We start from the raw sequence: 27,071 nt of genomic DNA on the forward strand, positions 1-27,071 counted from the left end.
ACAAGAGAAACGGGATTGAACTGTGGCAAGGGAAAACTGGGTTAAATACGAGGAAGATGCTCTTGACAGCTCAAGTCATTAGACACAGAAAAGGGAAACTGGAGGCGATTAGGGATGCTCTCTGGAGGTCTTTAAAAACGTAGAATAGCTTGGCAACTATCTGGGGGTAATTTAGGTGCAGTTCTGCCTGCTCTTCCGGCCTTTATCAGTGTTCTAATTCATCCCCTGGCCCGGACAAGACACATCCACCGAAGTAAGCTACTGTCACACTCTGTTCAGTAATAAGCTCTCCGAAGAAGAATAAGCATTAAGAAAATGGCAAAAGCTCTCTTGGAAGTAAAACACATTTTTCTTTATTTAAACTGCATGTTGGGTTTTTGTGGGTCTTTTTTCCCTTTTCCTAACACACATCCAGAAATAGCCAAACAAAGGTCACTTGCACCAGTTTGTGATTCCAAAACATTAAAAGGAATCTGGATAGAAGATTAAGTGAGGAGAAGGTTCTGAGCCAGAGACACACAAAACAATTCTCATGCACCTCTCTGCTAGATATTGTTTAGCACGGAAACTACAGCCCAGAGACTCTAGGATTTGCTTCTTAGGAGGCTAAGAAAGGAGATTCCCATTGCTCTGGCTACACAGAGGCAGATTTACTGACTTCCAGGATTCTAAAATTCTGGAGTCTTTGTTCATTTTATGGATTTACATGCAATGTCATATTTTTAAAATACAGAAGAGTCTTACAGTCAAAGAGATCCATGTTGTTTAAAATACATGGATATTAATGATTCTCCCTTTATTTGAAGAGGGAAAGAAGACTTTTAAAACAGACCCTTCTTCACCTGGCATTCCTGACATTATATTTGATTGAAATGACTTTTTTGTGGTCTTTTCTCCACTGCTTTACTACAGGCTCCATGAGGGCAGAGACTGCTTATGTTCTATCCACTACTGGATCCTCAACACTTAGCTCTAATAGACACTCAGATAGTAAATGAATGATGAATTGAGTGCCTGAACGAATAAATGAAGAGCAGAGGATTAACCTCAGTACATAGTTCCAAGGGGAAGAGCTAACATAAAAGTAGCAACTTACTCTCCTCCTAGTGATCCCATCACGGAGTGAACAAAAATCAAGTAATGGAATGAATAAGAGATTCTAGAGGCAGAAGACTCGATAGAGCCCCGGTGGTGGTTTAGTCGCTAAGTCGTGTCTGGCTCTTGCAACCCTATGGACTGTAGCTCGCCAGGTTCCTCTGTCCATGGGATTCTGCAGACAAGAATATTGGAGTGGGAAAGAAAAAAAAAAAAAGAATATTGGAGTGGGTTGCCATTTCCTTCTCAAGGGGATCTTCCCAACCCAGGAATCTCCTGCATTGCAGGCAGACTCTTTACCGACAGAGCTACAAGGGAAGCAGTGTTGTCATTAACTAGGTCAGGCACTTCACCTCTCTGTGCTTCAATCTGCTCACCTTGCAACCTGTGTGCTGTATGTATTGTGTGCGTGTGTCTCATGCTGTTGCAATTACTTAGGCTGTAGGCACAGAGAAAACAAGGCTTGTGACTAAACAAAGGGTAATCATAGTTTTCACATTTCCTTTATTAAAGTTTTCCCAAAACTTCTAAACAGTGGAGGGGTGATACAGGGATGGTGACTCTCTCTTCAATAAAGGGAAGAAAGGAGAAATGTACAAGCACAGCCAAGGAGAGGACACTCAGCTGGCTTCCTTCTGTGCTGTCAGGACCCTCATTCACTGCACTAAGTGGCCAACAAGTACAGTAAGGCGGCTCAGATGGTAAAGAATCTGCCTGCAAAGCAGAAGACTGGGGCTCGATCCCTAGGTTGGGAAGATACCCTGAAGAAGGGAATGGCTACCCACTCCAGTACTCTTGCCTGGAGAATTCCATGGACAAAGGAGCCTGGCGGGCTACAGTCCGTGGGGTCACAAAGTGTTAGACACAAGTGAACGACTAACACTTTCATTATAATAAGGCAAACATGCATTGAGCAAAGCATGTGGCCACTGCCCTTAAGAAAGGCGAGTCTGGTGGTGATAAATTTAAAATGTATAGAAATGGGACTTCTCTGGCAGCCCAGTGGATAAGACTTTGCCATCCAATGCTGGCATTTGGGGTTCAATCCCTGGTTGGGGAACTCACATCCCACATATCTAGTGGCCAAAAAACTCAAAAACATAAACCAGAAGCAATACTGTAACAAATTCAATAAAAATTCTGAAAATAGTCCACATCAAAAAAAATCTTTAAAAAAATAAAGAAAATGCATAGAAATAAAGAATCACTATATTTTACACCAGGAACTAACACAGTATTGTAGGTCAATTATAAAAACAATCAATCAATAATAGAAAAAGAGAATAGATTTGTGGGTATGGGTAGGTGATTGGGGGAGGGGGGCTGGATGAAGGCAGTCAAAAGTACAAGCTTCCAGTTATAAGTCCTGGGGATGTGATATACAACATGCGAAATATAATTAACACCATTATATGTTACATATGGTATGTAACATATGTACATTACATATGTTACAAAGGAGAAAAGGAAAGATATACCCATTTGAATGCAGAGTTCCAAAGAATGCCAAGGAGATAAGAAAGCCTTCCTCAGTGATAAGTGCAAAGAAATAGAGGAAAACAATAGAATGGGAAAGACTAGAGATCTCTTCAAGAAAATCAGAGATACCAAGGAAACATTTCATGCAAAGACGGGCACAATAAAGGACAGAAATGGTATGGACCTAAGAGAAGCAGCAGATATTAAGAAGAGGTGGCAAGAATATACAGAAGAACTGTACAAAAAAGATCTTCATGACCCAGATAATCACCATGGTATGATCACTCACCTAAAGCCAAACATCCTGGAATGTGAAGTCAAGTGGGCCTTAGGAAGCATCACTAACGAACAAAGCTAGTGGAGGTGATGGAATTACAGTTGAGCTATTTCAAATCCTGAAAGATGACGCTGTGAAAGTGCTGCACTCAATATGCCAGCAAATTTGGAAAACTCACCAGTGGCCACAGGACTGGAAAAGGTCAGTTTTCATGCCATTCCCTAAGAAAGGCAATGCCAAAGAATGTTCAAACTGCCGCACAATTGCACTCATCTCACATGCTAGCAAAGTAATCCTCAAAATTCTCCAAGTCAGGTTTCAATAGTATGTGAACTGTGAACTTCCAGATGTTCAAGCTGGTTTTAGAAAAGGCAGAAGAACCAGAGATCAAATTGCCAACATCCGCTGTATCATGGAAAAAGCAAGAAAGTTCCAGAGAAACATCTGCTTTATTGACTATGCCAAAGCCTTTGACTGTGTGGATCACAAGAAGCTGTGGAAAATTCTTCAAGTGACAGGAATACCAGACCACCTGACCTGCCTCTTGAGAAACCTGTATGCAGATCAGGAAGCAATAGTTAGAACTGGACATGGAACAACAGACTGGTTCCAAATAGCAAAAGGAGTACGTCAAGGCTGTATATTGTCACCGTGCTTATTTAGTTTATATGCAGAGAACATCATGAGAAACGCTGGGCTGGATGAAGTACAAGCTGGAATCAAGACTGCCGGGAGAAATATCACTAACCTCAGATATGCAGATGACACCACCCTTATGGCAGAAAGTGAAGAGGAACTAAAGAGCCTGTTGATGAAAGTGAAAGAGGAGAGTGAAAAAGTTGGCTTAAAACTCAACATTCAGAAAACAAAGATCATGACATCCAGTCCCATCACGTCATGGCAAATAGATGGAGAAACAGTGGAAACAGTGTCAGATTTTGGAGGGCTCCAAAATCACTGCAGATGGTGATTGCAGCCATGAAATTAAAAGACACTTACTCCTTGGAAGGAAAGTTATGACCAACTTAGACAGCATATTAAAAAGCAGAGACATTACTTTGTCCACAAAGGTCCGTCTAGTCAAGGCTATGGTTTTCCCAGTAGTCATGTATGGATGTGAGAGTTAGACTATAAAGAAAGCTGAGCGCAGAAAAATTGATGCTTTTGGACTGTGGTGTTGGAGAAGACTCTTGAAAGTCCCTTGGACTGCAAGGACATCCAACCAGTCCATCCTAAAGGAGATCAGTCCTGGGTGTTCACTGGAAGGACTGATACTGAAGCTGAAACTCCAATAGTTTGGCCACCTGATGCAAAGAGCTGACTCATTTGAAAAGACTCTGATGCTGGGAAAGACTGAAGGCGAGAGGAGAAGGGGATGACAGAGGATGAGATGGTTGGATGGCATTACTGACTCAATGGACATGAGTTTGAGTAAACTCTGGGAGTTGGTAATGGACAGGGAGGCCTGGTGTGCTGCAGTCCATGTGGTCGCAGAGAGTTAGACACAACTGAGCAACTGAACTGAACTGATATTACATACAGGCTTCCCTAATGGCTCGGACCATAAATAAACCGCCTGCAATGAAGGAGACCTGGGTTTGATCCCTGGGTTGGGAGGATCCCCTGAAGGAAGGCATGACAACCCACTCCAGTATTCTTGCCTGGAGAATTCCCATGGACAGAGGAGCCTGGCGGGCTACAGTTTATGGGGTCGCAAAGAGTCAGACGTGGCTGAGCAACTAAGCCTCAGCCAATGTTATACATGAAAGTTGTTCAGAGAGTAAATCCTAAGAGTTCTTATCACAAGGAAAAACTTTTTTTCTCTTTCATGTTGTATCTGTACGAGGTTGCGGTTATTCACTAAACTTACTGTAGTCATCATTCCATGATGTTTGTATGTCAAATCATTATGCTATACACCTTAAACTGATGCAGTGCTGTGTGTCAATTATATCTCAAGAAAACTGAAAGAAAGAAAAAAAAAAGCAAGGATGCCAAGTGCAGGCCACGAGGCTTGCCTGAAGGTTTGGATCTGCAAGTCCACTCTTCTAGCAGTTGTTAATTTCTGTCTAGAGCGTTACCCTTGGTTATGTGCAAACTAGCATCCAACAGACAGTGGTGCCCAAAGGTCTGAACATTCAAGTTTTCTCTGGGAGCACATATACACACGCAGGTTTTAAAACACACACAATCTCCAGTCAGTTCCTCTTAAATTGCAAGAAGCTGGGAAAAGAGAGGGCGTGCCTCACACACAACACCCAGCAACCGCCCCCAGTCTTCTGGGTTCGGGACCTTCTGTGTGTTCTTTTGTTTTGCAAAGTGATTTGGGAGATTAGGTGGGTTTTGTTTAGGCGGGATGGCTGCGGAAAGTCGGGGAATAAGTGCTACTTGATTGCACCACAAAAGATTCACAAGAAGCCTCTGCCACAACTCAATCCCCCTTGCCCCAACAGTTTGAATTTCTCAATTAAGTTATTTTGTTAGCAAGAGGACTGGTGAGGGAAAGGAGAAAGTGCTTATTGCACCGAGATTATTCACTGTATAGAAATCAGTGTAAGCAGATCAACAGAACATTCTTGCTAAGAGTCTGAGAGCCCCTTTCTAGTGAAGCTGCTGATTCAACAGCAACATGCCTGTCTTATTGGTGGGCTTAGGAGGCTCTGCAAACAGCAAAATCACACTTCCTAACAGTCATAAGGTGGCTCAGTGATAAAGAATCCGCCTGCCAATACAGGAGACATGGGTTCAATCCCTGGGTAAGGAAGACCCCTGGAGAAGGAAATGGCAACCCACTCCAGTATTCTTCCCTAGAGAATCCCATGAACAGAGGATCCTGGTGGACTATGGTCCATAGGGTCACAAAGAGTCGTGACATGGCACGCACATACATATATATAGCCACAAACAATGTATCTGTTGTTTTACATAATTTTAAATGTATATTAGTGATTTTACCCTTTCTTCTGTTTATCCTTTCTTCTGTTGATGGACATTTAATTTTTTGTCTTGTGCTGACTGTGCTATCATGGCTAACTTGAACTTGCCTTCTACACATATTTGTGATCTCTAGGGGAATTACCTAGAAATGAGGCTGTGTTGCCAAATATGTCAAATTACTCACTACAAGTATAAGTGTTAGTCACTCAGTCGTGTCCGATTCTTTGTGACCCCATGGATGGTAGTAGCTCACCAGGCTTCTCTGTCCGTGAGATTTTCTAGGCAAGAATACTGGAGTGGGTTGCCATTTCCTCCTCCAGGGGATCTTTTCAAACCAGGGATTGAACCCGGGTCTCCCGCATTGCAGGAAGACTCCTTACTGACTGAGCCACCAGGGACACCCAAATTACTCAATATTGCCAGGTTATTCGTCAAAGCACATGTACCAGTTAACATTCCTGCATGAGGGCATCAAAGTTCTCATACGCCTATAGCTTCTACATCTTCACCAATACTTTCAACATGCCTTCAGTCATACGGCCTCAATTAATGTTCTTAGCAATCTTCTGATTTGGTATTGTGACGTCCACTTTTCTGAGAGTAAAAGTTAACCTTCAGATTTCCAGAGATTTTCTTAAGATCACCCAGTTAGTAAGAGACCTAGTCCTGGGATTCAGTATTGTCATTACCATAACTCAGATGACCATTAAGAACTCTTAAAATCTATTACTCTAAAGACATATACATCATCATCAAGATCTGTGTTACTGACCTGAAACCACTGGTGTTAGTAAGTAAATGAAATGAAATCTTTTTATCACTGAAATTGTTAAAGCCATTTTTAAAGTCAGACCCATTTATTCTATTTCTAATATACTGACCTCTTCTAGAAATAAGTACAAAAGTCTGATCAAATCTAGCATGTTATTAATAGGAAAATTGGAAAGCTTGCGCCAGCAGGCTTTTCTTCTTCTTTTAAAAATAAATGTTCAGCGCTTCCCTGGTGGCTCAATAGTAAACTGGCCAATGCAGGAGACCCAGGTTCAATCCCTGATCCAGGAAGATCCCACATGCCACGGAGCAACTAAACCCATGCACTGCAACTATTGAGTCTGTGCTCTAGAGCCTGGGAGTCACAGCTACTGAGCCCACAGCTGCAACCACTGAAGTCTGCACTTCCTCAAGCCCGTGCTCTGCAATAAGAGAAGCCACGGCAAAGAGAAGCCCGTGCACCGCGACTGGAGAGCAGTCCCAGCTCACCTCGGCTAGAGAAAGCCCGCACGGTGACCAAGACCCAGCACAGCCGAGTAAATAGACAGAACTATTTCTAATAAATGTTCAAAGTTAATCCACTGGAAGTTATCATCTTGTTTCTTCACTTAAAATCCTTCATTCAATGTGCTCATAGTAAACACATACCAATCTTAAGAAAGCTAGTTAGGCCCTTGTTCCTAATTTGAGAATTTAATATTATTAAATAAGTTATCAAACATAAGTACCACCAACAATATAAGCTAAAATTTTAAGCAATATACAGCTCCAGTTCTGTTCAGGTTATTTTACCAAGTATAAAACAAACAATGTGAATAACAGTATCACCTAGGGGCCCCTGAACTTCACCCCCACCTGCAGTAGCAAGGCACCCTTCCCACCCAAGCTGCAAAGAAAGGCCAGTGAGGAACCTGGACTTCCACCCCCAGCTCCCAGTAGTGAGGAAGTGTCTCCTCTTCCCTGCAGCCAGGAGGGGTCAGAGGAGTTGTATTAAAAGAGAGATTTGAGTAAGATCCACATTCTCATAACATAATATCCCAAACACCCAAGATACAATCACAACCACCCATCATACTAAGAACAAGAAAAATCTCAACCCAAACAAGAAAAGACAGTGAACTGATGCCGACATCAAATTGACACGGATGCTGGAATTATCTCTGACAAGGATTTTAAAGCAGTTATCATAAAACTGTTTCAATAAGCACACTGAACACATGAAAAACACAGAAAGTCTCAGCAAAGAATGGCAGATAAAAATACAAATTAAAACTCACTGGGTAGCCTCAACTGCAGAATGAGGGTAACAGAGGAAAGAATCGGTGAACCTGGAGATAAGAACAACAGAAATCACCCAATACAAATAATAAAGACAGAACAGACTTTTAAAAAAAAGCACATGATTGGTGTCTAGCACCTGGAAGACCATAACAACAACAACAAAATCTATCATTCATAGCATTCAAGTTCTGGAAGAAAAGGAGAAATAGGAAAGGCCTAAAAATGGACCCAAAGAAATGATGGCTGGAAACCTTACAAATCTGGCAAAAAAAAACAACAAAAACAGAAACATAACCCCCCATATTTAAGAAGATGAGTGAACACTGGGATAAATCCAAAGAAATCCACGCCAAGACAAATCATAATCAAACTCTTTGGAAACTAGAGACAAAGCAAAAGATTGTGAAAGTCAGGAGAAAGAAACATCTTACATAGAACGGAAAGCAACTGGAATGACAGCAGTTTCTCATCAGAAACCACCGAGGCAGAAGGCAGTGGTACACTGTTCAAGTGCTGACAGAGGGGAAAGTTACTGGCCAGGAATTCTACACCCAGCAAAAATGTCCTTCAGGGAAAAAAAAAAGAGGGCATCAAGACATTTTCAGATAAAGGAAAATTAAGAGATTTATTGCCAGCAGACCTTCCCTAAAAGAATGGCCAAAGGAAAATACCTAAACAGAAATGGTAAGAATGCAACAACTTCCTTCTGTATAGCACAGGGATCTCAGTCAGTATCTTGAAACAATCTATAATGGAAAATAACCTTAAAAAGATATATATATATATATACATACACACATACAAACTGAATCACATTGTTGTATACCAAAAACTAACACAACATTGTAAATCAACTCTACTGAAATTAAAAAAGAAAAAAAGAAATGGCAAGAATGCAAAGAAACCACGTTGGTTAAAAAAGAAATATGACTATCCTATGATAATGTACAAATACTATTTTATGTGGTGATTACAGTATTGCCCTGGTTAACACACCAGGCAAAATTTTACACATAAAATAATTTACAGATGATGAATGTGGTGTTTGGGTTATTTCCACAAAATCTAGACATCATGAGCCCTTATTCAAGTCTACAACTTTCTTTTTATTTTACCATTATCTATGCTGGAAAGTCTAATTCAACCTACAGCTTTCAGCTTACAATGAGCTTTTCAAAAACACAACCTACTGTGAGAGCTCACACTGCCTTCTGACCAGCAATTCCACTTCTGGGCTAATACCAAAAGAATTGAAAGAAGAGTTTCATACAGATATTGGGTTGGCCAAAAAAATGCCTTTGGGTTTTCCCATGTTATGAAAACACTCGAGCAGACTTTTTGGCCAACCCAATATTTGTACACCTACACTCAAAGCAGTATTATTTATAACAGCCAAAGGTGGAAACAACCCAAGTGTCCACTGACAGACGAACAGGTAGGAAGAATGTGCTGTATACATACACAATGGAATATTATTCAGCCTTAAAAACAAAGGACATTCTGACATGTGCTACAGCACGCATGAACCTTGAGGACATTATGCCAAGCGAAATATCCAGTCACAAATACAGTCTGATACCACTTACAAGCAGTACCCACAGCAGTCAAATTCACAGAGACAGAAAGTAAAATGGGGGCTGCCGGGGAACTAGGAGGAGGGGAAATGGGAAGCTGTTATTTAATAGGGACAGAGTTTTAGTTTTGTAAGATGAAAATATTTCTGAGGATGGATCACGGTGATGACAGCACAAAAAAACCACATGAATACACTCAATGCCATGAAACTGAACACTTAGAGATGGTTAAGTTGGTAAAGTTTATGTCACAAATTTTTACAACAATTTGAAAAAACGGTATCTGGCATTCGCTGAGTGCTTTTTATGTACCAAACACTATGCTAAGAGCTTTGTATATATTTCCCTAAGTCTCCTCCCAACAATGTTTGAGGAAGCTATCATGATCCATGTTTTATACAAGAAGAAACTAAGTTTAACCAAAGTTGAAACCAAAATTCAACAAGTTAAAAAATGCAGTTAAAACTCAACCGGACACTGTTAAGACTCTGAAGCCCATTCTCTCTAACCTAAGATGGTAAAGGGCTGTTTTCAAAGGCACTGGGATAAAGCAGTCCTGAGTGTCAGAGAGCAACCTGATCTTCTCAAGTTGGGGAAAATCACTTAGAGTATCTAAAGGAAAAAGATACATATGAGATGACATATGAGATGAAGAGGATGACATCACTACAGAGGGGATAATTCTTCAAAACCCAAACTCTAATACCAAAGTATATTCCACAAAACCTCAACATCCATACTTCATGGGTATTCTGATTATACAGGACCAAGAGATTCCTAACTGCAAAACAGAAGAGAGAATTTAAACTCTTATAACATTGTGGAAATTAGAACACAAACAGGTAATCTTTTTCCTTTTCTACACTTGCTTTTGAAGAAATTTAAAAAAAAAAATGAAAGAGAAAGTCATGTCCAACTCTTTGCAACCCCATGGAATACTTCATTGACTTCTCCAGGCCAGAATACTGGAGTGGGTAGCCTTTCCCTTTTCCAGGGGATCTTCCCAACCCAGGGATCGAACCCAGGTCTCCCACACTGCAGGCAGATTCTTTACCAGCTGAGCCACGAGGGAATTCCAAGAATACTGGAATAGGTAGCCTATCCCTTCTCCAGCGAATCTTCCCAACCCAGGAATCGAATTGGGATCTCCTGAATTGCGGGGTCACAAAGATTCAGATCATATGTGTGTGAGCCACACACACACACACACACACACACACACCTCAACTGGACCCCTAGATCAAATACTGGAATGCTGCCCTCCCCACCCCAGACCCTGAGACCTTCTTCCTTTCCTGAAATTCCAATTCCAAGCCTTAACCCAGGCCCTCTCTCTCTCCAGGCCGCTCACACCTGTAGTGACTTTGTACCTTCCTTTAGTCAACCAAAGCACAGGGCTTGGGGAGGAAAGGGCAGGCTGAATTTCAGCACCTCCCCCCCATGCCCCTGCAGTACACAATAGCTCACAATGGTCCTGACCTGCCCCTCCCTCTCCTGAGCCTCAAAACAGCCCTGGAGAAAGACCTAGAAAGATGCTGGTCAACATGAACGAGCCTCAGCAACCCTTCGTCATTGTCACCCACCCTCAAAACGAGCTCTTTCTGATATCCCAGTCTAACCCCAAGACCCCACTCTCACCCTCATTCTCCTGGTAAAGTCACCGTCAGACTGAAGCCAGCCACTGAGCACCGCCCTGAGCTCTCCCTGTGCTCCTCACCGCACTCTCTCTCTCAGTCCCCTCAGCTTTCTTCCCAGGCTCATCAGAGAGGCTTATGCTTGTTAGACAACTGCTAGTTTCCTCCATGCAGAGGCCACACCACCAAGGCCTAAGGTACAGTTATGGGATCCTTCAGGGAGACTGCTGCGGCTAAGTCGCTTCAGTCGTGTCCAACTCTGTGCGACCTCATAGACGGCAGCCCACCAGGCTCCCCCGTCCCTGGGATTCTCCAGGCAAGAACACTGGAGTGGGTTGCCATTTCCTTCTCCAATGCACGAAAGTGAAAAGTGAAAGGGAAGTCACTCAGTCGTGCCCGACTCTTAGTGACCTCATGGACTGTAGCTCACCAGGCTCCTCCGTCCATGGGACTTTCCAGGCAAAAGAGTACTGGAGTGGGATGCCATTGGCTTCTCCCTCAGGGAGACTAGGAGTGACAGAATGAGACGATGGAGGGCCGGCTGGAGGGAAGGGCTGGTGAGGGCCACTGTGAAATCGATCAAATCCTTGTTCTGTGTTATCCCCGATGGCAAACTCGGGGGTTCTAATGGGGTCCCAAAGAATGTGGCCCTACACTTCACCCTCTCTAAACCCACAACTAGCAACAAAGGCTCAGAAGAAAAGCAACCATGAGGGAGAAAAACTATCTTAATCAAATAAGACTGAAGAAGATAATTAACTGGTTCACAACTTGGTTTGTTCCTTCAAGGAATCCTTACTGGGTGGATTATGAACCAGCGCCTGTGCCAGGCGTTGCCGCTGGAATTAGAGGCAGTGGGTGACAGCCTTTGGCAAACTGTGATGACCTATACAATTGCCAGTTATTCTGATCCTCCTTTTCCCCACAACTAGACCCGGAATCCCTTCTGGGCAGAAATTCTATCTTCGTAACCCCTACATTCCACATGGTGCCTGGCGCAGAGCACCTTTGAGAATATTTACTCGAAGACCTCAGTGGCGCATGCCAGCAGCTGAAACATTTCTCATCTCCATTCCATCGGCTACCAGCCCGGACAGAGTCCACTGCCGCCCCAAATGCCTCCAAGCTCAGCTCCCTGGGTCCTGTGACTTTTATCTCCTTTCAGAAAATGAACCTAGCCCAGGTTCTCTTTATATCAGAGACCAACTGCGTGGCAGAAAGTTAAGCCACTAAGTTAAATGCTCCTCTATGTCTAGAGTCAAGAGATGTATTACGCCCAAGAGTCTTTATGTTGGTGAACAAAGCTAAGGAAAACACGGAAACAAAAGGAAACACGAGAGAACGCAGAACTCGAACTGATTGGTCCATTTAAAGTACACCGCCCTCTAGCACATTTATTTCCTAAGGACGAGGCTGGCTTAGGGATGTGGGCTTGGCCTCCTCTTCCTCTTTCTCACAAAAGAAAACAAAGAAAAGGAAAAATATTCCCTCATAAAGAAGCCACTGGTTTTTACATTGCAGCCTCATCTCTGAAGCCTCAGTGACACCTGCTTGGACATACATAAGATTCTAGCATGTGAGTGGTGGTTCCATCCTCCCCATCTAATTTCTGCCTCTTAATATTTGAATTGCTTATTTCAGATGTCCATCAGAAGACTTGAGCAGTTGAAGACTTTCGGTCAATAAGATGTAGAAACCTAAATAAGGGTCAAACAAAATTCTCAAAGCTGTCCATATGACCTATCACTAATCTCCCGATTGTTTTGAAACAAATGCAACAATAGAAATACTGTACAACAAAAGTTAACAAAACTTTAACCTATTGACATAAATCTCATTACAGTAGTGCTCCTTTCTCTTCAGAATCCTGCAGTTCTATTTTAAATCTTTTCCCTCTTCTAATCATGTATGTGGCTTCCTTCCCTGTTACCCCAAAGCCATAAGATATTAGCATACTAGAGCGGGTACTCAATAAACATTTGTTCAATAAATGAATAAATGAGTGAATAATTATAAAATGTTGGACTAAAGCCCCCTGGGAGGTTTGCATTAGTACTATCACAGCATTTTGCATTTGTATGTTCAGGTATATCTAAACGGGACTTAATAACAGGCATCAAGAAGCAGTTAAATATTAATCTGTTTCTGCCTTAATAAATCTACTTCAAAATATGACACAATACAAACTACAATGAATAAGTGCTGAGATAAAGTTCATTTACAATTATATCGCTTGTATTTGCACACTTTAAGATTTGAAATATTAACACTAATGTGGAAATTTATAAACTAAATGCCAATGTGTTTGTAAAATAAAAGGTCTGAAAGAAAATAAGAACGCACTACGTTAAACCTAAATGAATGTATTTGACAATGTAACCAACACTTCTTAAACACATCTTTGAAAAAAAAAAAAGGTTGTACAAAATGTCTCTATTATATCCCACTAAGAAGGAACAACTTAATACAGAAATTTTTTCAAGATATGTAACAAGTAGGCCAGAGAGAATATACTAGTAAAAAACTTTATTAGCTATAATAGCTTATGTTTATTATCAAATCTTAAGTCTAATAAACACTATAACATGTAACCTTACCACTATCGAAAAATTCATTATTTTTAAGGTATGTTCTGATATCTTTGTTTTTCAATTCACTTATTTTTTATTATACTGTTAGAAAATAGCTGGATAAAATAGTCTGGATGTAAGTTTGTTCTTAGTGAGTTCGCCGCAAAGAAGTTATGAAATAACCTAGCAAATAATTGTTCTACCTTAAAAGGAAACAAATAAAAGAATAAAAGTCTTCAATAAATAAAAGAAGTTATACATCTAGCAAATCTAAATGACAAGAGGTTTATGTCAAACGTTTAAGAAGTAAATGAAAGTAAATATAAATCGGTAATAAGACGGTCGGTCAGTATTAAAATGTAGCTCTAATTTAAACTTATCTACTGAACTTTCCTTTTGTTTCCTATATGGTTGGTTTTTAGTGTAGGCATGAATGATCCTGTGATCGGTTCAAAAGGGAAGACGGTAGCCAGGCAAACATCCCTTCCAGTGCCTATCAGCATGTCTTTTATGTCTTGGCGTCCATTTTAGAGCATCAGCGAGGTGGTGTATAAAGAAGCTTAGAAAACAAAGGTTGTCATTTTGGCAATCCACAGGAACATTGAGTGATTTCAATAAAATGAAGATCAAAATGTTGATGAGTGGAAAAAAAAAAAAAAGTTGAGGGAACTATTTAAGCTGGACTATGCCAAACACCTGTGTTAGGTTTCACATATTTTTAAATTGTACTTGTGTACTACATGCCATCCTCACAACTGCTGATGTGTCGTGATAATACCATAAAAGCCATTTAAAACAGTTGATTATCTAAGGCGCACAATAATATCAAGCTACAAACAAAAAAGAAATTTTTTTTGTCAAAGGATTCACAGATCCATGGTGACAAACTCAAAACAAAAGCAGAGCTCGTGGAGCAATCTCTTATCCTGCCCAAAATGACTACTACTTTTGTGAACATACATGAATTTCCTGTATTCTTTTAGTACACAAAATGTAAAAGAACATATGTTATTGCAGGAAGTCAGAACCTAATTCTACCACTCAAACTCTCTTCTTTAGAAATCGAATACTCACTGACAATGAGGGTGGTCGACAAAAATACGTGCCTTACAGGGCATCTCTCCTATAATAATGCTGATTTTTAAGAGCAGAACTGTCACAATCCAACCATACCCAGGCCTAATAGGAAGTATTTATTGTTAAGAAATTAGATATAAAGCATATATATATCTAAGTAGAACACCAGGTAGTATTGGAAAGGAAATCGATGAACTTTCTAGATTTTCCTTCCACTTAAAAACATTTTGAGAGAGGCAGGCTATAGTCATCGTTTAATTATACAATCTAATCAACTAAACACAATAGAATTTTTCTCCAAGTATCTCAAGCACAGCTCACTACTTCTTATCCAAAAGATTTAAATTGCCTATTCTCTGCCATTCCCAGCCATTTCTGCCAACATCATAAAAATTACCTTTTATCATTTCCTTCTCACAATGAGAATTCCCTAATCACACACATCTTTTAGACACAGACACCTCCCCACCCACCTCCCCACCCACCTCCAAAAACTGGTTCAGACCAAAGACACACACAAAAATAATGACCAAGCTCACATTTCTTGTTTGCCCTTCAAGCGAAGTCTGGTGTCTTCAGCTTGCCTTTCTGGTCTTCAGTGTTGTCACTCATTGCTGGGGGATGTAGTTTAGGACAGCATGAAGCAGCAGAAATAAAAGCTGTTGCTTTAAGAAAACGTTTTCTTAAACACATGGATAAAACAACTTCTACTCTGACTTCCTGGCTGGGTTGCATAAAATCTTAGAAAGACTCCTTGACAAGTGAATGTCTACAAATGGGAAAAATAAAATAAGATAAAATCTAAAAACTTACGTTCTGAACACATTCCGAAGGAGGTCTGATTTGATTTGAAAGCAGGTTTGTATTGATGAACAAAGTTTATTTTGTAGAAAATTAATAGTCTCTCTAATTAGATTTTGCCTTGCCATCTTCTACACTGTCAATCCTGTCTCTCATAGTATAATCATACATGCCAAAAAAAAAAAAAAAATCAAATACAGTATTTCCCAAATGCATGGACACTGTGGAAGCTTCATTTTGAAAAAGGCTTTTATTTCCCTTAATACTGGTGCCTAAACGTCATTGTATGTACCAACACTTTCAAATAGCCCAAGAGACTTAAAAAGCCTTCTAAGTTTGAAAACCAAAAAGTTCTGAGTTTTCTGTACCCCAGGACGGTTTTCTTTCCTGAAGCTCAAGCCGAGAAAGCAGACAAAAGAAGCTGATTTGACTGAGCTGTGCCAAGTCTTGCCTTTTTTTCTTTCCTCAGCTCTCCCTCTGCCTCTCTCTCTCTCCCTTCCCTCTCTCTCTCTCTTTCTCTCTCTCACTCTTTTGCTCCCAGTATGGCAACCTTCCGAGCAGTCTTGGCGGAGGTCCAGCCTGTGCCAGCCTGTCTGAATTCTTGTCTCCAAAAGATGTCCTTTGCGGATCAATTAATACATCTGAAAACAGGAAAACTGTGGTACGGTACCCCAATCCTGGCACCAACAGCGTCGACTTCTGCCAAATCACCTTACGGATTTCATGGTATCCTACCTTTCATCATCATTACTAACATGTTCCCGGAGCGATAATGGAGTACTAGAGGCCATTCCCTGTTCAGCGATAAGGAATCTGTTCCCTAGAAATGTCCGTATGCGACATATGCACAACCTGCAGTAAATCAAAATTCTCCTGTGAGAAGAGATGTATGTAACTTTAATAAGCACCACATACTGTATTTCTTTTTATAAGGCTTGCTTCCCCTTGCCCTGCTGCAAAGAATCATGGGAGAATAGAGAAGGAGGCATGCAGATTAAAATTAAAACTGTATGCCCAAATAAGTCATGCTTTATCCTAAAGGAAAAGAACAGAGTTCTGATTGATCAGCAATTCCTATGTTCAAGGAAACTCTGATATAAACTGTACCCATTCAAAATGTTCCTGGACATGAAAGGCAGAAAAATTTCTTTTCAAACCACAAATATCAATTAAAAGGGGAAAAAAAAGAGTAGACAGAGTAAAATTAAGCATCTTTTGATATTCTGAACTCCAAGTATCAATGTAGCCACTTGTTTATTAAATTCATACCATCTAATAAGTATAAATAAATGCTGTTTATTTTTATTTGCAGCATGCACAGCTTTTGAAGTGAAACAGCCCATCTGTGTTTCACACACATACCTGTCCTTTGTGGATCTAGTAATACACTTGAAAACAGGAAACTGTGGGTATGGTATCCAGATTCCAGCACCAAGAGCATCGCAGTCTACAAAATCACATCTCATTTAAGAAATCATTTTTACCTCTGATGTTTGAAAAGACAGAATACTCTAGACGTGGTTTCATAAAAAGAACCCAGAACAGTAGCCTCTAGTCTTTGGCTCAGACCTTCTAACTTACGTAACCTCAGGGTTTTCAACTGCTTAATCCATGTAATACTTAGTTTGCTTTTCTATCAAATATAAAAATCAGTGATTTCCTCCTCTGTGCCCCCCAAACACTCTGTTTATGTTCAGAATACCTTCATTCTGAATGTCTAATAATTGGTTGAGTATGTGTCCTCTACCAACCAGATGTGTCATCCCCATAGAGAGGACCATTTGTCACTTACCTAAGAAACCGGAAAGTCTTGCAAGGATTCTTTCATATGCAGGAGCTCAACAAATCTATTGTGAATGAATTATGGGGATCAATCATATAAACATCACTCTGGAGTTCTATAAAACTATGATACATAGTAATGAAAAACAAAACAACATCCTACTAAATCATACAGTTGACGGATGAGAGAAATGCTACAGAGATACCTTGATGGAGAAAATAAAGCAGGAACCAAAATGTTCCATATTACCCTTTCAAATAAGGACTGATGGGCAGTGCCACAGTGGATTTGCAATTTCTAATCCAAGTGTTGAAACCAAAGACAAAGAGAAAATCTTGAAAGTAGCAAGAACTGACTCTTCAGGTAGAGTAAGTCCCCTACATGTGAACCTTCAAGATACAAACTTTCAAAGATGTGAACGTGTGTTTGCATGTCCAATTACATGTTAGTTCACATGTCTGGTATACATTGTTACATGCATGCATCTTCTACAAGCAGTTGTGCTTTTAAGTACTTTACGGTACTCTATTACTGTACTAAAGTAGTAGAGTATCTTTATTTCAAGTCCAGGGTGTACAAAAGCAAGTGTAAAAGCAGCAGTGATGTCGCTGGTCCTGCTAAGAAGTGCCAGGCGATACCAGTGGAAACAAAAGTGAAAATAATTTAGAGACTGGAGCAAGATTTATAGGATATAAACCTATACAGTACAGTACAGTACTATACAGCCAATAGTGTTAGTTGGGTACCGAGGCTAACTTTGTTGGACTTACAAACAAATTGGACTTATGAATGTGCTCTGGGGATGGAATTTGTCCATATACAGGGGACTTACTGAACAAAGAAGGCTTCAAGAGATTAACAGCTGACTGATCAGTGAAAACCATGGAGGCCAGAAGTAGGTGGTATGACACACCAAAAGCCCTGAAAGGAAAACTTCACCCACCAAGAATTCTGTCAGCAAAACTCTCCTTCAAAATTCAAGCAGATATTAAGACATTCCCAGATAAACAAAAACAGAGTTTATTGTTAGCAGATCTGCCCTATAATAAACACTAAAGGAATCTTCCTTCAGGCTGCAATGAAAGGAGGCTAGATAGCAACTCAAATCCACATGAAGAAATAAAAAGCACAGATAAACCCACAGAAGCAAATGTTAAAAACAGTAGAAATATACATTTTGTTTGTAACTCTTTTTCTTTTATTTGACTTTAAAGACAAAAGCATAAACCATAATTATAAATTATGTTGATAGGCACATAATGTGTGAAGATTTCCAACGACAGAATAAAGGAAAGATCAAACAGCTATACAGGAAAAAAAAGCTTCCATGTACTACTAAAGTTAAGTGGGTATTAATCTTAATTGGCATCACTATAAATTAAGATGCTAACTATAGTTCCCATAGCAATCACTAAGAAAACAACAATAGAATTAAAATGTTACCACAGAAAAATATTTATTTAAAACAAAAGGAGGCAGTAATGAAAGGACAAAGACATAAAAAGACAGATACATAGAAAATAGCAAAATGGCAAAAGTAAATCAAACCTTACCAGTATTTAATAAAATGTAAATAAACTAAAGGCTCCAATTAAAAGACATAAATAGGCAGGATGAATAAAAATAAATGATCCAACTCTATCCTCTCTATAAGAGATACATTTTAGTTCCAAAGAAACAAATAGGTTGAAAGAAAAGAATAAAAAAACCTACACCACACAAACAGCAACCAAAAGAAAGCTGGAGTGATTTACTACTATAAGATAGAATAAACATTAAAACAAAAATTATTATTAGAAGAAAATAAGGACAATTTCTAATGATAAAAGGATCAGTTAATCAAGAAGATACAACCATTATAAACATATATATGCAAAACAAAAAAGTTCAAAATGCATAAAGCAAAAAATGAAATAAATGAAGGAATAGATAATTCAACAAATAAACAATTCAATAATGGTCAGAGACTTCAGTAAACAACTTTCAATAATGGATAAAATAACTAGATAGACGTTAGCAAGAAAATAGGAGATTCGAACAACGCTGGTAAGTAACTAGGCCTAATAGACATTTATAGAATACTGCCCTCAACAGCAGCAGAATGCACATTCTTCTCAGGTGCACAAGGACCATCTTCAGGACAGACAACATTTTAGGCCATAAAACAAGCTCCAGTAAATTTAAAGGATTTGAAACCATACTAAGTATATCTTCAACCACAATGGAATAAATGTAGGAATCAGTAACAGGGAAAAAGATTAGGAAAGTCACAAATGTATCAAAATTAAATAATGCTCCTGGATAACCAATTAAAAAATATAAAGATTAGAGTGGAATGTTTAGCAAGAAAACAAGATTTGAACAACACTGTAAAAAGTAGGAAATCAAGAGATACCTAGAACAACAGGCAAGTTTGGCCCTGGCGTACAAAATGAAGCAGGGCAAAGACTAACAGACTGTTGCCAAGAGAACACACTGGTCATAGCAAACACCCTCTTCCAACAACACAAGAGACAACTCTACACATGGACATCACCAGATGGTCAACACCAAAATCAGACTGATTATATTTTTTGCAGCCAAAGAGGGAGAAGCTCTATACAGTCAGCAAAAACAAGACCAGGAGCTGACTGTAGCTCAGATCATGAACTTCTTACTGCAAAATTCAGACTTAAATTGAAGAAAGTAGGGAAAACCATAGGCCATTCCGGTATGACCTAAATCAAATCCCTTATGATTATACAGTGGAAGTGACAAATAGATTCAAGGGATTAGATATGATAGAGTGCCTGAAGAACTATGGACAGACATTCATAACATTGTATAGGAGATCTAAATCATCCCCAAGAAAAAAAAGCAAAAAGGCAAAGTGGTTGTCTGAGGAGGCCTTACAAATAGGTTAGAAAAGAAGAGAAGTGAAAAGCAAAGGAGAAAAGGAAAGATATATCAATTTGAATGAAGAGTTCCAAATAATAGCACGGAGAGATGATGAAGCCTTTGTAAGTGATCAATGCAAAGAAATAGAGGAAAACAATAGAATGGGAAAGACGAGAGATCTCTTCAAGAATATTAGAGACACCAAAGGAACATTTCATGCAAAGATGGGCACAATAAAGGATAGAAATGGTATGGACCTAACAGAAGCAGAAGATATTAAGAAGAGGTGGCAAGAATACACAGAAGAACTGTACAATAAAGATCTTCATGACCCAGATAACCACAATGGTGGAATCACTCACCTAGAGCCAGACATCCTGGAGTATGAAGTCAAGTGGGCCTTGGGAAGCATCACTACGAACAAAGCTAGTGGAGGTGATGGAATTCAAGCTGAGCTATTTCAAATCCTAAAAGATGAGGCTGTGAAAGTGCTGTGCTCAATATGCCAGCAAATCTGGAAAACTCAGCAGAGTCCATACAACTGGAAAAGGTCAGTTTTCATTCCAATCCTAAAGGCAATGCCAAAGAATGATCAAACTATCACACAATTGCACTCATCTCACACGCTAAAAAAGTAATGCTCAAAATTCTCCAAACTAGGCTTCAACAGTACATGAACCAAGAACTTCCAGATGTTCAGGCTGGATTTAGAAAATGCAGAGGAACCAGAAATCAAATTGCCAACATCCACTGGATCATTGAAAAAACAAGAGAGTTCCAGAAAAACGTCTACTTCTTCATTGACTATGCTAAAGCCTTTGACTGTGTAGATCACAACAAACTGTGGAAAATTCAAGAGATGGGAATACCAGACCTCCTTACCTGCTTCCTGAGAAATCTGTATGCAGGTCAAGAAGCAACAGTTAGAACCAGACATGGAATAATAGACTGGTTCCAAATTGGGAAAGGAGAATGTATATTGTCACCTTCTTTATTTAACTTCTATGCAGAGTACATCACATGAAATTCTGGGCTAGATGAAGCACAAGCTGGAATCAAGATTGCCAGGAGAAATATCAATAACCTCAGATATGCAGATGACACCACCCTTATGGCAGAAAGTGAAGAGGAACTGAAGAGCCTCTTGATGAAAGTGAAAGAGAATGAAAAGGCTGGTTTAAAACTCAACATTCAAAAAACTAAGATCATGGTATCTGGTCCCATCACTTCATGGCAAATAGATGGAGAAACAATGGAAACAGTGACAGACTTTATTTTCTTGGGCCCCAAAATCACTGTAGATGGTGACTACAGCCATGACATTAAAAGATGATTGCTCCTTGGAAGAAAAACTATGACAACCTAGACAGCTTATTAAAAGCAGAGACATGACTTTGCTGACAAGGGTCCTTATAGTCAAAGTTATGGTTTTTCCAATAGTTATGTACAGATGTGAGAGTTGGACCATAAAGAAAGCTGAACACTGAAGTATTGTTTCTTTTGAACTGTGGTGTTGGAGAAGACTCTTGAGAGTCCCTTGGACTGCAAGGAGATCAAAACAGTCAATTCTACAGGAAACAAGTCCTGAATATTTGAATAATTGGAAGGACCTATGCTAAAGCTGAAACTCCAGTACTTTGGCCACCTCATGCGAAGAGTTGACTCATTGGAAAAGACTCTGATGCTGGGAGGGATTGGGGGCAGGAGGAGAAGGGGACGACAGAGGATGAGATGGCTGGATGGCATCACGGACTCGATGGACGGGAGTCTGAGTGAACTCCGGGAGTTGGTGATGGACAGGGAGGCCTGGTGTGCTGCAATTCATGGGGTCGCAAAGAGTCGGACACGACTGAGCGACTGAACTGAACTGAATTGAGTGCTAAAGCTGAAGCTCCAACTTTGGCCACCTCATGCAAGTACTGACTTATTGGAAAAGACCCTGATGGTGAGAAAGATTGAAGGCAGGAGGAGAGGGGGACAAGGACAGTATGGTTGGATGGCATCACCGATTCAATGGACATGAGTTTGAGCAAGCTCATGGAGTTGCTGATGGACAGGGAAGCCTGGCATGCTGCAGTCCGTGGGGCTGCAAAGAGTCAGTCATGAGTGACTGAACTGAACTGAGAGTGGAACTAAATGAAATAGAGAATAGAAATCGAGACAGAAAATCAAAGATACTGTAAGAAGACCACACACCAATATCCCTTATGATTATCCCTGCAAAATTTCTGAACAAAATATTAACAAACTAAATGTAGCAACATATAAAAAGATCATAAACCTTGACCAAGTGGGAATTAGACCAGGAATGCAAGATTGGTTAAACACAGAAAAAATAATCAATGTAATATACTATATTAATAAAGGACAAAAACCACTTGCATCAAAAGATAGAAAAAAGCATCTGACAAACCAAACACCTTTCATGATTAGAAATCTAGGTCTTCAGAAAGAAAAGAAAAGCACTAAAGGAATAAATGAAGGTAAAAACTTGTATTGTTCTTATTTTTAATTGATCAAATAGATAACAGTTGTTCAAAATGATGGCAATAATGTATTCAGTTATATATGCTTATGCATATACATACATGTGGGAGCTTCCCTGATAGCAATAAAGAACCCGCTTGCAACCAAGAGACTCAGGTTCAATCCCTGGGTCGGGAAGATCCCCTGGAGAAGGAAATGACAACTCACTCCAGTATCCTTGCCTGGGAAACCGCATAGACAAAGAAGCCTGGCAGAGCTACAGTTCATGGGGTTGCAAAAGAGTAGGACATGACTTAGCAACTAAAAAAAAACCATACATATATGTATATATGCTGATGTACAGTTACATAAAACCAAAATGAATGACAGCAATGATACAAGAGTCAGGAAGGACTAACTAGGATTATTTTGTTATTATAAAGCACTCATGCTACCCATGAAGGAGTATAACATTATTTGAAACTGGATTTGGATTAGTTGTATAACTGATATATTGATAAAGGCAAGAAAACTGAATCATACAAAACGCTCAATTAAAACCACAAAAGGCAGGGGGAAAAACACAAGACAAAAACAGAAATATAAAACAAGGCAACAAATAGAAAAGAGAAACAAATACGGTACATATTTATCCAAGTATATCAATTTTCACCTTGAACATCAATAAACTACATGCATCAATACAAGACAAGAGATTGTCCCTGTGGATCAAAAACATATTTCTACACAAAAAAAACTGTACACAAATGTTCATAACAGCATTATTCATAATAGCCAAAAAGTGAAAACAATCCAAATGTCCATCAACTGTCGAACAGGTAAACAAAATGTGTTTTCTCCATACCGTGGAATATTATTCAGCAATGAAAAGGGATGAAAGAGCAATGCTACAATATGGATGGACTTTGAAAAATGTATGCTAAGTAAAAGAAGCCAGAAACAAAAGTCCACATACTGTATGTTTCTATGTATATGAAAGGTCCAGAATAGGCAAGTCTACAGACACAAGACTAGCGGTTGCCAGGGGCTGGGCAGCAAGAACAACAGGGATTGGCTGCTCTTGGGTACGAGGTTTCCCCTTGGAGTGAAGAACGTGCTATGGAATTAGTGGTGATGGTTGCACAATACAGTTCAGTTCACTTCAGTTGCTCAGTCATGTCCGACTCTTTGCGATCCCATGAATCGCAGCATGCCAGGCCTCCCTGTCCATCACCATCTCCCAGAGTTCACTCAGACTCACGTCCATCGAGTCCGTGATGCCATCCAGCCATCTCATCCTCTGTCGTTCCCTTCTCCTCCTGCCCCCAATCCCTCCCAGCATCAGAGTCTTTTCCAATGAGTCAACTCTTCGCATGAGGTGGCCAAAGTACTAGAGTTTCAGCTTTAGCATCATTCCTTCCAAACAAATCCCAGGGCTGATCTCCTTCAGAATGGACTGGTTGGATCTCCTTGCAGTCCAAGGGACTCTCAAAAGTCTTCTCCAACACCACAGTTCAAAAGCATCAATTCTTTAGCACTCAGCCTTCTTCACAGTCCAACTCTCACATCCATACATGACCACTGGAAAAACCACAGCCTTGACTAGACGGACCTTAGTCGGCAAGGTAATGTCTCTCTTTTGAATATGCTATCTAGGTTGGTCATAACTTTTCTTCCAAGGAGTAAGCATCTTTTAATTTCATGGCTGCAGTCACCATCTGCAGTGATTTTGGAGCCCCTCAAAATAAAGTCTGACACTGTTTCCACTGTTTCCCTATCTATTTCCCATGAAGTGATGGAACCGGATGCCATGATCTTCGCGCAACACAGTCAATATACTCAAACCCCCTGGACTGTATACTACAGAATGGTGGGTTTTACAGCATGTGAAGTGAAAAGTGAAAGTGTTAGTCACTCTGCCGTGTCTGACCTTGAGACCCCATGGACTATAGCCCGCTAGGCTCCTCTGTCCATGAAATTCTTTTCAGGCAAGAATACTGAAGTGGGTAGCCATTCCCTTCTCCAGGGGATCTTCCCAACCCAGGGATTAGACCTGGGTTTCCTGCATTGCAGGCCAGATTCTTTACCGTCTGAGCCACCAGGGAAGCTAAAACCCACTGGACTGTATACTACAGAATGGTGGATTTTCCGGTTTGTCAATTATATCTCAATAAAGAAAAGAGTTGCAGTCCATCTCTCCAGTATTTCTAAGCGTTATAAATGATTATACCCCATGGTAAACCCTCAAAAACCCTTTCAGCCTCTTTCTTAAAGGAAATACTACACATTGGCCCTTCCCACGCAGTCCAATGACAGAGGGCTTACCAAGACCTTCTCAGTGCGAACCCATGTTCTGACTCAACCTTTTAATCTCGTCCTTTCTCCACCTCTCTGTGTTCCCCTCTCCCAGATACCCACTTCAGTGGGACACTACTCCCCGCACCCACACAGGATACTGACCAGGAGACCCCAAATTCATAAACATGGGACATTTCTTTCCAGTGTGTACTGTTTATCTGATTCACTGGTGGCCTCAAAACCTTCTATTGATTCAAACTCTCAGAAAGAAAGTACAGTCAGAAGGCACTGATTCTCAGAAGTTTTATCTAACCCACAAGTTAGTGGTTTCAGATAGGAGTTTGGTATTTGTAGAGACAGCCAAAGTGTATTGAGGGCAGCAGAAGAAATATGGGGTCAAAATGCAAGACTTCCTCTAGATCTGTGGTTTTCCAAACTTCCTTGCACGGATCCTTGGAGATGCTGCAGGGCCTTCACAGAGGTGAAAGAAGATAAGCAGGCAGGGTTCTAGGGCAAAACCCCTGCACTGACCAGAGTAGTTCTGTTTTTATGATGTGTATGTTTGGAGTTCATACAAGATTTTATTTGGCCAAAAAAAAAAAAAGGTTTTCTTTAAAAAAAAGTTTAAGTTCCTTTGTATGTATATATATGTGATTAGTCATGGCTGACTCTTTGTGACCTTATGGTCTAGAGTCCACCAGGCTCCTCTGTCCGTGGGATTTTGCAGGCAAGAATAGTGGAGTGGGTTGCCATTTCCTTCTCCACTGGATCTTGCCAACCCAGGGATCGAACCCGCATCTCCTGCGTTGCAGGCGGATTCTTTACCACCAGTTCTTTACTTTAAGCCAATTCAGGGAAACACTCCCTAACAAGCTAAGTTGACAATGACTTCTAAGGTTGTAGCCCTCTCAGAATATTTACGATATGAGCTAATGCTCTCACGTGAGGTTTAAGATAGTCACGGGGAGCTACTCCCTAACAGATTGAGACTATATCTACCTCATCCACAAGATAGAAAATAGAATTACTGGACCATTTACCTACTGTCTTTTGCTCCCTAGATTTATATCTTTAGAGTTATAATCTGAAACCCCAAAGAGCATGAATCTGATCTTCTTTCCCAGCTACGCATTATGTCTTGAATACAGTTATGTGCTCAGGAATAACTCTCTCAAGCATTATCTGAATGACGACTTTGTGCCAGGTTTGTGCAAGGACATGAAGCCCCTGCCATCACAGGGCAGATATGTAAACAGGTAATTAAAATTCCAGGTCATCTGTCAGCTATGAGAGAAGCATGTCCACAATGTCCTATGGACATACGAAAGAAATAAGCTGCGGAAGAGTCCTCTATCCACCAACTAAAAGTCAAATACATGTCACTCTAGTTAGAATGAAGAGAGAAGTTTAAAAATTGTACTCAAATCATTTTATACACATGTGTGGTGTTCATATTATGCTTAAGTTAATGCTCTGGCGGATCCAGAGGCTCATCAGAAATCACCCCAGCCCTCAAGAAGCTGAAAGTCTAGTATGAAGATAAGACACCAACGAAATACTACACTTTATGTGACAGATGATATTATTTAAGTATCACCCCATATAGGTATATGTATGGCTGATTCATTTTGCTATACAGCAGAAACTAACACAGCATTGTAAAGCAACTATACTCCAACAAAAATTAATTTTAAAAAGTAAATAAGTAAATAAAAATATCTCCCCAAATCCAAATTTTTCCATGTTCCTTCCTGGAGTACACAATATAAAAATAAATTGCGTGTCTACAAAGCTTGAGTGTGAAATTGTGATGGTCATCCTTCCTAAAGCCAATCCAAATTATATCCACTCTCTCTTTCCTCTCTCCTCCCTTCTTCCTCCTTCTTTCTTACTTCTCTTCTTTCTCCCTTCTCTAACATCATACATTTAGTTGTTACCTGTATTCATTATAAGTCAGTATTTACTGAGCACTTGCTTATGTACAAAATATGGGGCCAGAAGCCACAATGGATACAAAACGGAAATAAAATTCATGTATTAGTAATAATAATCATGATAATAAGTACTTTCACACTCACTAATGCAATCACTCCTCGCCCAGCCTTTGGAGGAAGAGAGGTGTTACTTTATAGATGAGGAAACGGACATCAA

At 40.1% G+C, this 27,071-nt stretch overlaps 1 protein-coding gene across 4 annotated transcripts in view; it reads right to left on the bottom strand.

Annotated features, from left to right (window-relative positions):
• Positions 1-27,071, bottom strand: part of MSRA (methionine sulfoxide reductase A) — a 369,657-nt gene that overhangs the window by 303,844 nt on the left and 38,742 nt on the right. Inside the window, exon 1 of one of the 4 annotated variants that reach the window (XM_040235294.1) lies at positions 15,509-16,440. The exons of the other annotated variants lie outside the window; for them this stretch is intronic. Coding sequence (XP_040091228.1) covers positions 15,509-15,521 — 13 coding nt within the window. The 5' untranslated portion in view covers positions 15,522-16,440. Of the gene's footprint in view, positions 1-15,508; positions 16,441-27,071 lie in introns of those variants that run through there. 4 annotated transcript variants of the gene reach the window in all.

This window comes from Oryx dammah, unplaced genomic scaffold, assembly GCF_014754425.2.
Source record: "Oryx dammah isolate SB20612 unplaced genomic scaffold, SCBI_Odam_1.1 HiC_scaffold_1, whole genome shotgun sequence".
Taxonomy (NCBI): Eukaryota; Metazoa; Chordata; class Mammalia; order Artiodactyla; family Bovidae; genus Oryx; species Oryx dammah.